This window comes from Salmo trutta, chromosome 19 (assembly GCF_901001165.1).
Source record: "Salmo trutta chromosome 19, fSalTru1.1, whole genome shotgun sequence".
Lineage (NCBI taxonomy): Eukaryota > Metazoa > Chordata > Actinopteri > Salmoniformes > Salmonidae > Salmo > Salmo trutta.
Window position 1 is genome coordinate 3043856 of NC_042975.1, and position 13266 is coordinate 3057121.

Sequence of the window (13266 nt, forward strand, 5' to 3'; positions counted from 1 at the left end):
ATGGTAGATGGAGAGATGGGTAGATGGAGAGATGGAGAGATGGGGAGATGGAGAGATGGAGAGATGGGTAGATGGAGAGATGGGTAGATGGAGAGATGGGTAGATGGAGAGATGGGTAGATGGGTAGATGGGTAGATGGGGAGATGGAGAGATGGGGAGATGGGTAGATGGGGAGATGGGTAGATGGAGAGATGGGTAGATGGGTAGATGGAGAGATGGGTAGATGGAGAGATGAGTAGATGGAGAGATGAGTAGATGGAGAGATGAGTAGATGGAGAGATGGAGAGATGGAGAGATGGAGAGATGGAGAGATGGGTAGATGGAGAGATGGAGAGATGAGTAGATGGGTAGATGGAGAGATGAGTAGATGGAGAGATGGAGAGATGGGTAGATGGAGAGATGAGTAGATGGAGAGATGGAGAGATGGGTAGATGGAGAGATGGAGAGATGGGTAGATGGAGAGATGAGTAGATGGAGAGATGGAGAGATGGGTAGATGGAGAGATGAGTAGATGGAGAGATGGGTAGATGGAGAGATGGAGAGATGGAGAGATGGAGAGATGGGTAGATGGAGAGATGGAGAGATGGGTAGATGGAGAGATGAGTAGATGGGTAGATGGAGAGATGAGTAGATGAGTAGATGGAGAGATGGGTAGATGGAGAGATGGGTAGATGGAGAGATGAGTAGATGGGTAGATGGAGAGATGAGTAGATGGAGAGATGGAGAGATGGGGAGATGGAGAGATGGGGAGATGGAGAGATGGGTAGATGGAGAGATGGAGAGATGGGTAGATGGAGAGATGGGTAGATGGGAAGATGGAGAGATGAGTAGATGGAGAGATGGGTAGATGGAGAGATGAGTAGATGGAGAGATGAGTAGATGGAGAGATGGGTAGATGGAGAGATGGGTAGATGGGTAGATGGAGAGATGAGTAGATGGAGAGATGGGTAGATGGAGAGATGAGTAGATGGAGAGATGGAGAGATGGGTAGATGGAGAGATGGAGAGATGGGTAGATGGAGAGATTGGTAGATGGAGAGATGGAGAGATGGGTAGATGGAGAGATGAGTAGATGGAGAGATGGGTAGATGGAGAGATGGGTAGATGGAGAGATGGGTAGATGGAGAGATGAGTAGATGGAGAGATGGAGAGATGGGTAGATGGAGAGATGGGTAGATGGAGAGATGGGTAGATGGAGAGATGAGTAGATGGAGAGATGGAGAGATGGGTAGATGGAGAGATGGGTAGATGAGTAGATGGGTAGATGGAGAGATGGGTAGATGGAGAGATGGGTAGATGGAGAGATGAGTAGATGGAGAGATGGAGAGATGGGTAGATGGAGAGATGGAGAGATGGGTAGATGGAGAGATTGGTAGATGGAGAGATGGAGAGATGGGTAGATGGAGAGATGAGTAGATGGAGAGATGGGTAGATGGAGAGATGGGTAGATGGAGAGATGGGTAGATGGAGAGATGAGTAGATGGAGAGATGGAGAGATGGGTAGATGGAGAGATGGGTAGATGGAGAGATGGGTAGATGGAGAGATGAGTAGATGGAGAGATGGAGAGATGGGTAGATGGAGAGATGGGTAGATGAGTAGATGGGTAGATGGAGAGATGGGTAGATGGAGAGATGGGTAGATGGAGAGATGAGTAGATGGAGAGATGGAGAGATGGGTAGATGGAGAGATGGAGAGATGGAGAGATGGAGAGATGGAGAGATGGGTAGATGGAGAGATGGGTAGATGAGTAGATGAAGAGATGGAGAGATGGAGAGATGGGTAGATGGAGAGATGGGTAGATGGAGAGATGGGTAGATGGAGAGATGAGTAGATGGAGAGATGGAGAGATGGGTAGATGGAGAGATGGAGAGATGGAGAGATGGAGAGATGGAGAGATGGGTAGATGGAGAGATGGGTAGATGAGTAGATGGGTAGATGGAGAGATGGGTAGATGGAGAGATGGGTAGATGGAGAGATGGGTAGATGGAGAGATGGGTAGATGGAGAGATGGAGAGATGAGTAGATGGAGAGATGGGTAGATGGAGAGATGAGTAGATGGAGAGATGGAGAGATGGGTAGATGGAGAGATGGGTAGATGGAGAGATGGAGAGATGGGTAGATGGAGAGATGAAGAGGAGGATAGTTGACCCTGATGGTCCTTTAATGGAAGAAGAGACGGAGGAATGAGAAGAGACGGAGGAATGAGAAGAGACGGAGGAATGAGAAGAGACGGAGGAATGAGAAGAGACGGAGGAATGAGAAGAGACGGAGGAATGAGAGAAATAAGACAAAATAAGAGAAGATGAAAGAGGTGGGGAATAACTAATGAACTGTGGGTTGATACTTTTGTCGGAGGGAAGAGGGGGAGGGAGAGGAAGAAAGAGAGAGAAAGAAAAAGGACATGAAATGAGAGAGGGAGGGAGAGATATTGCTGTTTGCTTTTTGAAAACGGATGAGAAGGGATTAAGAGATGCTAGAATGAGGATGGGAACCGGATCAAGGGGCTCCACCTCCTCCCTTTCCTATTTAACCGGCCAAATGTCCCCTCCCCTTCAAAAATGTGAAAGATGCCAACACCTGCGAAATCGAGGTTTGTCCAAATAACCAGTAACGGAAAACCCAAACACCGCAACTACTGCTGCTCGTTAGTCCCATTCCGTTCCCAACAGATTCTACGGTATCGGTTATGTTTACGTACACCGTAAAAAAATATTTAGTATTAGTTCCTCTTACAAAAATGTAGGCAACTATTTGCATCCGATTTTTGAGTATTTAAACATGATACATTTTTTACGTATAATATACAGTACTTTATTAGTGTTTCACAAACACTAATATATCAAGTCCAGCATAAAAACAATGTCAAAGATCCAACTTAATTTGATCCAATCATAACTGTTATTGTACATAACATCTACTTAATCTTTCATTGACCATGTCCTAGTGTTAAATATGGCTTTATGTATTTCATTACTTTATATTTTTTTTAATACACTTCAGCAGGAAGTGTTGAGCGCACAGTGCTCTTTCCACTAACACCAACTGGAGATAAAGCTGCATGATTTTACGAAAGGTGAGAATAGGTGGTTTCATCATCGAACGTTAATTTGTCCGACGGTTCATCATGATTCATTAACTTATTAACAAACTATTTGATACTAATATAGAAACGTGTGCTTTTTCGATCTTCAAATATGAATAGAACATTGTGTACCAACTGGTCCGTTGTGTTTGCAACACCAGGGTTGTGGGTTTGATTCCCACGGGGGACCAGTATGGAAAAAAGAAAAAGAAACATTTATGAAATGTATGCATTCACTACTGTAAGTCGCTCTGAATAAGAGCGTCTGCTAAATGACTAAAATGTAAATGTGTAAAAGTATCGTAAAAAAAAAAAAAAAGTTAATTTACCCACAATCCTCTGAAAACAGAGCCGCTGTTATAATCTCCACCCGGCAAAGCCAGAAGAGGAATGTCCACTCCTCAGAGCCTGGTTTCTTCCTAGGTTCCTGACCTTTCTAGGGAGTTTTTCCTAGCCACCGTGCTTCTACACCTGCTTTGTTTGCTGTTTGGGGGTTTTAGGCTGGGTTTCTGTTCAGCACTTTGAGATATCGGCTGATGTAAAAACGGCTTTATAAATACATTTGACTGATTCATTGACATGGCAAGTTGTTGGAAAAACTTAAAGTTGAAAGGAAATATTATGACAACTTGGTAAGTTAAACACAATGTTCCTTGTAGTTGTTTTTACACACAAGTAGCTGTTTAGATTTACTTTATGTGGAATGAAAAAAAGCTTGTTTGAACAAGTGAAGTGGAATAAAATAGAATAAAGTACTAATTATATTCAAGTAAAGATGACAACTACATTTTTTTAATGTAAAAATAATTGTATTTTCAAGTATAATTTAATAACCAACTAAATCATTTTTGACAGTGTAAATCTGTCCAGGAGAGATTAAGGGCAACATAATCCACCCGGGTCCTGGGAACTTACCATATAGACAGACTGGGTTGATAAGAGAAGACTAGCTAACAGAGAGACAGAGACAGGATATACACACACACACACACACAAACAGGAAGTAACGTATCTCACCGCTCTCCTCCAGCTGGAAGTCATCTTGGTAACGGTATTTCTCCGGTCCACACGCTACGAAGATGTCCTCGTCACCGAAGAAGTCCTGGAGACATGTAACCTGGAAGAACACACAGAGACTGGAGGGTTAGAGGTAATATACAGACTGGAGGGTTAGAGGTCACATACAGACTGGAGGGTTAGAGGTCATATACAGACTGGAGGGTTAGAGGTCATATACAGACTGGAGGGTTAGAGGTCATATACAGACTGGAGGGTTAGAGGTCATATACAGACTGGAGGGTTAGAGGTCATACAGAGACTGGAGGGTTAGAGGTCATATACAGACTGGAGGGTTAGAGGTCATACAGAGACTGGAGGGTTAAAGGTCATATACAGACTGGAGGGTTAGAGGTCATACAGAGACTGGAGGGTTAAAGGTCATATACAGACTGGAGGGTTAGAGGTCATACAGAGACTGGAGGGTTAAAGGTCATATACAGACTGGAGGGTTAGAGGTCACATACAGACTGGAGGGTTAGAGGTCATATAGAGACTGGAGGGTTAGAGGTCACACAGACTGGAGGGTTAGAGGTCATACAGACTGGAGGGTTAGAGGTCATACAGACTGGAGGGTTAGAGAACACACAGACTGGAGGGTTAAAGGTCACATACAGACTGGAGGGTTAGAGGTCATACAGATTGGAGGGTTAGAGGTCACATACAGACTGGAGGGTTAAAGGTCACATACAGACTGGAGGGTTAGAGGTCATACAGATTGGAGGGTTAGAGGTCACATACAGACTGGAGGGTTAAAGGTCACACACAGACTGGAGGGTTAAAGGTCATACAGACTGGAGGGTTAGAGGTCATACAGACTGGAGGGTTAGAGGTCATATAGAGACTGGAGGGTTAGAGGTCACACACAGACTGGAGGGTTAAAGGTCATACAGACTGGAGGGTTAGAGGTCATACAGACTGGAGGGTTAGAGGTCATATAGAGACTGGAGGGTTAGAGGTCACACAGACTGGAGGGTTAGAGGTCACACAGACTGGAGGGTTAGAGGTCATACAGACTGGAGGGTTAGAGGTCACATACAGACTGGAGGGTTAGAGGTCATACAGACTGGAGGGTTAGAGGTCACACAGACTGGAGGGTTAGAGGTCACATACAGACTGGAGGGTTAAAGGTCACATACAGACTGGAGGGTTAAAGGTCATACAGACTGGAGGGTTAGAGGTCATACAGAGCCTGGAGGGTTAGAGGTCACATACAGACTGGAGGGTTAAAGGTCATACAGAGCCTGGAGGGTTAGAGGTCACATACAGACTGGAGGGTTAAAGGTCACACACAGACTGGAGGGTTAAAGGTCATACAGACTGGAGGGTTAGAGGTCATACAGACTGGAGGGTTAGAGGTCATATAGAGACTGGAGGGTTAGAGGTCACACACAGACTGGAGGGTTAAAGGTCATACAGACTGGAGGGTTAGAGGTCATATAGAGACTGGAGGGTTAAAGGTCATATACAGACTGGAGGGTTAGAGGTCATACAGACTGGAGGGTTAGAGGTCACACAGACTGGAGGGTTAGAGGTCATACAGACTGGAGGGTTAGAGGTCACACAGACTGGAGGGTTAGAGGTCATACAGACTGGAGGGTTAGAGGTCACATACAGACTGGAGGGTTAGAGGTCACATACAGACTGGAGGGTTAGAGGTCATATACAGACTGGAGGGTTAGAGGTCATACAGACTGGAGGGTTAGAGGTCACACAGACTGGAGGGTTAGAGGTCATACAGACTGGAGGGTTAGAGGTCACATACAGACTGGAGGGTTAGAGGTCACATACAGACTGGAAGGTTAGAGGTCACATACAGACTGGAGGGTTAGAGGTCACATACAGACTGGAGGGTTAAAGGTCACATACAGATTGGAGGGTTAGAGGTCACATACAGACTGGAGGGTTAGAGGTCATACAGACTGGAGGGTTAGAGGTCATACAGACTGGAGGGTTAGAGGTCACACAGACTGGAGGGTTAGAGGTCACATACAGACTGGAGGGTTAGAGGTCACATACAGACTGGAGGGTTAGAGGTCACATACAGACTGGAGGGTTAGAGGTCACATACAGACTGGAGGGTTAGAGGTCATACAGACTGGAGGGTTAGAGGTCACATACAGACTGGAGGGTTAGAGGTCATACAGACTGGAAGGTTAGAGGTCATATAGAGACTGGAGGGTTAGAGGTCACACACAGACTGGAGGGTTAAAGGTCATACAGACTGGAGGGTTAGAGGTCATACAGACTGGAGGGTTAGAGGTCATATAGAGACTGGAGGGTTAGAGGTCACACAGACTGGAGGGTTAGAGGTCACACAGACTGGAGGGTTAGAGGTCATACAGACTGGAGGGTTAGAGGTCACATACAGACTGGAGGGTTAGAGGTCATACAGACTGGAGGGTTAGAGGTCACACAGACTGGAGGGTTAGAGGTCACATACAGACTGGAGGGTTAAAGGTCACATACAGACTGGAGGGTTAAAGGTCATACAGACTGGAGGGTTAGAGGTCATACAGAGCCTGGAGGGTTAGAGGCCACATACAGACTGGAGGGTTAAAGGTCATACAGAGCCTGGAGGGTTAGAGGTCACATACAGACTGGAGGGTTAAAGGTCACACACAGACTGGAGGGTTAAAGGTCATACAGACTGGAGGGTTAGAGGTCATACAGACTGGAGGGTTAGAGGTCATATAGAGACTGGAGGGTTAGAGGTCACACACAGACTGGAGGGTTAAAGGTCATACAGACTGGAGGGTTAGAGGTCATATAGAGACTGGAGGGTTAAAGGTCATATACAGACTGGAGGGTTAGAGGTCATACAGACTGGAGGGTTAGAGGTCACACAGACTGGAGGGTTAGAGGTCATACAGACTGGAGGGTTAGAGGTCACACAGACTGGAGGGTTAGAGGTCATACAGACTGGAGGGTTAGAGGTCACATACAGACTGGAGGGTTAGAGGTCACATACAGACTGGAGGGTTAGAGGTCATATACAGACTGGAGGGTTAGAGGTCATACAGACTGGAGGGTTAGAGGTCACACAGACTGGAGGGTTAGAGGTCATACAGACTGGAGGGTTAGAGGTCACATACAGACTGGAGGGTTAGAGGTCACATACAGACTGGAAGGTTAGAGGTCACATACAGACTGGAGGGTTAGAGGTCACATACAGACTGGAGGGTTAAAGGTCACATACAGATTGGAGGGTTAGAGGTCACATACAGACTGGAGGGTTAGAGGTCATACAGACTGGAGGGTTAGAGGTCATACAGACTGGAGGGTTAGAGGTCACACAGACTGGAGGGTTAGAGGTCACATACAGACTGGAGGGTTAGAGGTCACATACAGACTGGAGGGTTAGAGGTCACATACAGACTGGAGGGTTAGAGGTCACATACAGACTGGAGGGTTAGAGGTCATACAGACTGGAGGGTTAGAGGTCACATACAGACTGGAGGGTTAGAGGTCACATACAGACTGGAGGGTTAGAGGTAGTAGAGCCAGCCACAGCCACAGTAGAAACAGCAGTAGATTCAGCCCATGTAGTTGGCTGTTCTCTGTTTTCTGTTCTCATAGAAGAGAGGGGTTGTGACATCCCCCCTGGTATGTGTGTGTGTGTGTGTGTGTGTCTCTCTGTGTGTACGTGTCTGTGTGTGTGTGTGTGTGTGTGTGTGTGTGTGTGTGTGTCTGTGTGGGTGTGTGTGTGTCTGTGTGGGTGTGTGTGTGTGTGTCTCTGTGTGTGTGTGTGTCTGTGTGTGTGTGTCTGTGTGTGTGTGTGTGTGTGTGTGTGTGTGTCTGTGTGTGTGTCTGTGTGTGTGTGTGTGTCTGTGTGTGTGTGTGTGTCTGTGTGTGTGTATGTGTGTCTCTCTCTGTGTGTGTGTGTGTGTGTCTCTGTGTGTGTGTGTGTGTGTGTGTCTCTGTGTGTGTGTGTGTGTGTGTGTCTCTGTGTGTGTGTGTGTGTGTCTCTGTGTGTGTGTGTGTGTGCGTGTGTGTGTGTGTGTCTGTGTGTGTGTGTGTGTGTGTGTGTGTCTCTGTGTGTGTGTGTGTGTGTGTGTGTGTGTGTGTGTGTGTGTGTGTGTGTGTGTGTGTGTGTGTGTGTGTGTGTGTCTCTGTGTGTGTGTGTGTGTGTGTGTGTGTGTGTGTGTGTGTGTGTGTGTGTGTGTGTGTGTGTGTGTGTGTGTGTGTGTGTGTGTGTGTGTGTGTGTGTGTGATTTTCCCTTGCTGAAAACGTACCAACCACGTGAGGTCTGTCTGCTTTAAGGAGGAGGCCCTGATGTTTATTAACCTCTGATCAACTGGAAGATGATTTCCTCATCTGTATTAGTATATACTTCCATTACTGCTACTAGTACTCTAATACTGTAGTTAGTAGTACTGTAATACTGCAGTTAGTAGTACTGTAATACTGTAGTTAGTAGTACTGTAATACTGTAGTTAGTAGTACTGTAATACTGTAGTTAGTAGTACTGTAATACTGTAGTTAGTACTACTGTAATACTGTAGTTAGTAGTACTGTAATACTGTAGTTAGTAGTACTGTAATACTTTAGTTAGTGGAACTGTAATACTGTAGTTAGTAGTACTGTAGTTTGTAGTACTGTAATACTGTAGTTAGTAGTACTGTAGTTAGTAGTACTGTAATACTGTAGTTAGTAGTACTGTAGTTAGTAGTACTGTAATACTGTAGTTAGTAGTACTGTAGTTAGTAGTACTGTAATACTGTAGTTAGTAGTACTGTAATACTTTAGTTAGTGGAACTGTAATACTGTAGTTAGTAGTACTGTAGTTAGTAGTACTGTAATACTGTAGTTAGTAGTACTGTAGTTAGTAGTACTGTAATACTGTAGTTAGTAGTACTGTAGTTAGTAGTACTGTAATACTGTAGTTAGTAGTACTGTAGTTAGTAGTACTGTAATACTGTAGTTAGTAGTACTGTAGTTAGTAGTACTGTAATACTGTAGTTAGTAGTACTGTAATACTGTAGTTAGTAGTACTGTAGTACTGTAGTTAGTAGTACTGTAGTACTGTAGTTAGTAGTACTGTAGTTAGCAGTACTGTAGTTAGTAGTACTGTAATACTGTTGTTAGTGGAACTGTTGTTAGTGGAACTGTAACAGACAATCCCCCTAGAAGCAGCTCTGAAAGCACCAGAAACACTGAAGCAAACAGGATTTGATTCGATTTTTAAACAAAGGAACACAGAAACCACCCAAAAGTAAGAGGCAGGGGGAGAAGAGAGGGAGAGATGAGAGAGTGAGAGAGGAAACAGAGAGAGGGGGAGAGAGGAGACAGAGATAGAAAGAGAGAGAGAGGGAGGGAGGGAGGAGAGAGCCCCAGGACAGAAACACAATTAGACCCAACCAAATCATGAGAAAACAAAAAGATAATTACTCGATACATTGGAAAGAAGTAACAAAAAACTGAGCAAACTAGAATGCTATTTGGCCCTAAACAGAGAGTACACAGTGGCAGAATACCTGACCACTGTGACTGACCCAAACTTAAGGAAAGCTTTGACTATGTACAGACTCACTGAGCATAGCCTTGCTATTGAGAAAGGCCGCTGTAGGCAGACATGGCTCTCAAGAGAAGACAGGCTATGTGCACACTGCCCACAAAATGAGGTGGAAACTGAGCTGCACTTCCTAACCTCCTGCCCAATGTATGACCATATTAGAGACACATATTTCCCTCAGATTACACAGATCCACAAAGAATTCAAAAACGAATCCAAGGGAGATGGGAGAGAGACAGAGACAGGTGGGGGGGAAGAGAGAGAGAGAGATGGGGGAGGGAGAGAGAGAGAGAGATGGGGGAGGGAGAGAGAGATGGGAGAGAGAGAGAGATGGGGGAGCGAGAGAGATAGAGAGAAATCCCAGAGAGAGAGATGGGGGAGCGAGAGATAGAGAGAAATCCCAGAGAGAGAAAGATGGGGAAAGAGATAGAGAGAAATCCCAGAGAGAGATGGGGGAGAGAGATAGAAAGAAATCCCAGAGAGAGAGATGGGGGAGAGAGATAGAGAGAAATCCCAGAGAGAGAGAGAGAGAGAGAATAGGTCTTCTCCATCCACTACAGTTGCTGTGCTCATCACACTCCTCAGAGACAACAGGGGGTGTTACGACTTCCGCTGAAGTCGGCTCCTCTCCTTGTTCGGGCGGCGATCGACGTCACCGGCTTTCCATTCCATTTTTCATATATCCATTTGTCTTGTCTTGTTTCCATAAACACCTGGTTTTCATTTCCCCAGTGAATCTACTTGTATTTAACCCTCTGTTTCCCATCATGCTTTGTGTGTAGTTGTTTCATGTTGCTGTGGTGTCTTTTTACGCGGTGGTTTTTTGAGCGCATTTGATTTACGTTGTGCTTTCATTTTTGGAACTTTAATAAAGTGCGCCTGTTTACATCACGCTACTCTACCTGCACCTGACTTCGCCTCTTTTACACACGCTGACAGGGGGCAACAGGGTAAATAACAGACCCTTCAGAGACAACACGGTAAATAACAGCCCCTTCAGAGACAACAGGGGGAACAGGGTAAATAACAGCCCTTGTAGAGACAACAGGGGACAACAGGGTAAATAACAGCCCCTGTAGAGACAACAGGGTAAATAACAGCCCCTGTAGAGACAACAGGGGACAACAGGGTAAATAACAGACTATTCACTGGACAGTGTGCAACAATTTTGTCCAGAGCCAAATGCAAAGAAATAGGGCCTGAAAGTAGTGCACTATTGTAGGGCATAGGGCACGAACTACAGCTCTAGAGAACCTATGCTTTTCTGTCTTTTCAGGAAGATGCCAGATTCATTCTCTCTCAGATTCCACCATCTACTGGAGAGAATCTGAACTGTCTTTTCAGGATGCCAGATTCATTCTCTCTCTGATTCCACTACATAGAGTCTGAACTGTCTTTTCAGGATGCCAGATTCATTCTCTCTCTGATTCCACCATCTAGAATCTGAACTGTCTTTTCAGGATGCCAGATTCATTCTCTCCCAGATTCCACTACATAGAGTCTGAACTGTCTTTTCAGGATGCCAGGTTCACTCTCTCTCAGATTCTACCATCTAGTGGAGAGAATCTGAACTGTCATTTCAGGATGCCAGATTCATTCTCTCTCTGATTCCACCATCTAGAATCTGAACTGCATCAGCGGTTTAACAGACAGAGAGACAGACCGTCATTAGAGCACAGTGTAACCAAGCAATCACAGTTCCTCTGTCGCTGAGAGAGATGCTCGAGTCCTGCTCTATCTAGAAGAGAAACTCTGAACTGCAGTGGCCGAAGATGTACTTCCTGTCTACACCACCGATAGCACCGTATACTGTTCTTGGATGGGGCTGGGGGCCACAAAAAATAACAGAACACATTATGAGGGGCCACAGTGGCTCATGGGCCATACACACATTTCTTGCAATTCTACACATTTTGTCATAGGGTGGAGGCAAATGTTTCCCGTTTTTAATATGACATCTGATGGGCCCCACCCTGGTCAGTAATTCAACCACGCTTACTACAGCTTTAGATAGCTGGCAGCTAGACTAATTTACTCATCTAAAAAAAAAAAATGGTTGACACGGGCTAATTGAGTGACTACTGATGCACAACCTTGTGTATTCTGTTATTCTAACACCTCAACAGTAAGTTGACGCCCCGACTAAGTTCCTAAAATGTTTTAATAACAATAAAAATATATATTTTGTAAAAAAAAAATATATATATACACATTGGTCCATGGGCCTACAAATGGAGGGTATGCAGAACATGGGCCTCCAGTTGCCCATCCCTGTCCTAGACCAATGTGGTTACTGACTGGGTTCTGGTAGCTAGGCGGTTATTGACTGGGTTCTAGTAGCTAGGTGGTTACTGACTGGGTTCTAGTAGCTAGGTGGTTACTGACTGGGTTCTGGTAGCTAGGTGGTTATTGACTGGGTTCTGGTAGCTAGGTGGTTGCTGACTGGGTTCTGGTAGCTAGGTGGTTGCTGACTGGGTTCTGGTAGCTAGGTGGTTACTGACTGGGTTCTGGTAGCTAGGTGGTTACTGACTGGGTTCTGGTAGCTAGGTGGTTACTGACTGGGTTCTGGTAGCTAGGTGGTTGCTGACTGGGTTCTGGTAGCTGACTGGGTTCTAGTAGCTAGGTGGTTACTGACTGGGTTCTGGTAGCTAGGTGGTTACTGACTGGGTTCTGGTAGCTAGGTGGTTGCTGACTGGGTTCTGGTAGCTGACTGGGTTCTAGTAGCTAGGTGGTTACTGACTGGGTTCTGGTAGCTAGGTGGTTACTGACTGGGTTCTGGTAGCTAGGTGGTTACTGACTGGGTTCTGGTAGCTAGGTGGTTACTGACTGGGTTCTGGTAGCTAGGTGGTTACTGACTGGGTTCTGATAGCTAGGTGGTTACTGACTGGGTTCTAGTAGCTAGGTGGTTACTGACTGGGTTCTGGTAGCTAGGTGGTTACTGACTGGGTTCTGGTAGCTAGGTGGTTGCTGACTGGGTTCTGGTAGCTGACTGGGTTCTGGTAGCTAGGTGGTTACTGTCTGGGTTCTGGTAGCTAGGTGGTTACTGACTGGGTTCTGGTAGCTAGGTGGTTGCTGACTGGGTTCTGGTAGCTGACTGGGTTCTGGTAGCTAGGTGGTTACTGACTGGGTTCTGGTAGCTAGGTGGTTACTGACTGGGTTCTGATAGCTAGGTGGTTACTGACTGGGTTCTGGTAGCTAGGTGGTTACTGACTGGGTTCTAGTAGCTAGGTGGTTACTGACTGGGTTCTGGTAGCTAGGTGATTACTGACTGGGTTCTGGTAGCTAGGTGGTTACTGACTGGGTTCTGGTAACTAGGTGGTTACTGACTGGGTTCTGGTAGCTAGGTGGTTACTGACTGGGTTCTAGTAGCTAGGTGGTTACTGACTGGGTTCTGGTAGCTAGGTGGTTACTGACTGGGTTCTGGTAGCTAGGTGGTTACTGACTGGGTTCTGGTAGCCAGGTGGTTACTGACTGGGTTCTGGTAGCTAGGTGGTTACTGACTGGGTCCTTGTTCCTCTAGGTTTCTTCCTGGGTTTTCGCCTTTCTAGGGAGTTTTTCCTAGCCACCGTGCTTCTACACCTGCATTGCTTGCTGTTTGGGGTTTTAGGCTGG

At 45.8% G+C, this 13266-nt stretch overlaps 1 protein-coding gene across 1 annotated transcript in view; it reads right to left on the bottom strand.

The window, feature by feature from the left end:
- Positions 1 to 13266, bottom strand: part of LOC115153832 (serine/threonine-protein kinase DCLK1) — a gene marked incomplete in the record, with an annotated part of 88292 nt that overhangs the window by 47406 nt on the left and 27620 nt on the right. The window contains 1 exon segment of the mRNA XM_029699435.1: positions 4100 to 4199. Within this exon segment, the coding sequence (XP_029555295.1) occupies positions 4100 to 4199 (100 nt within the window).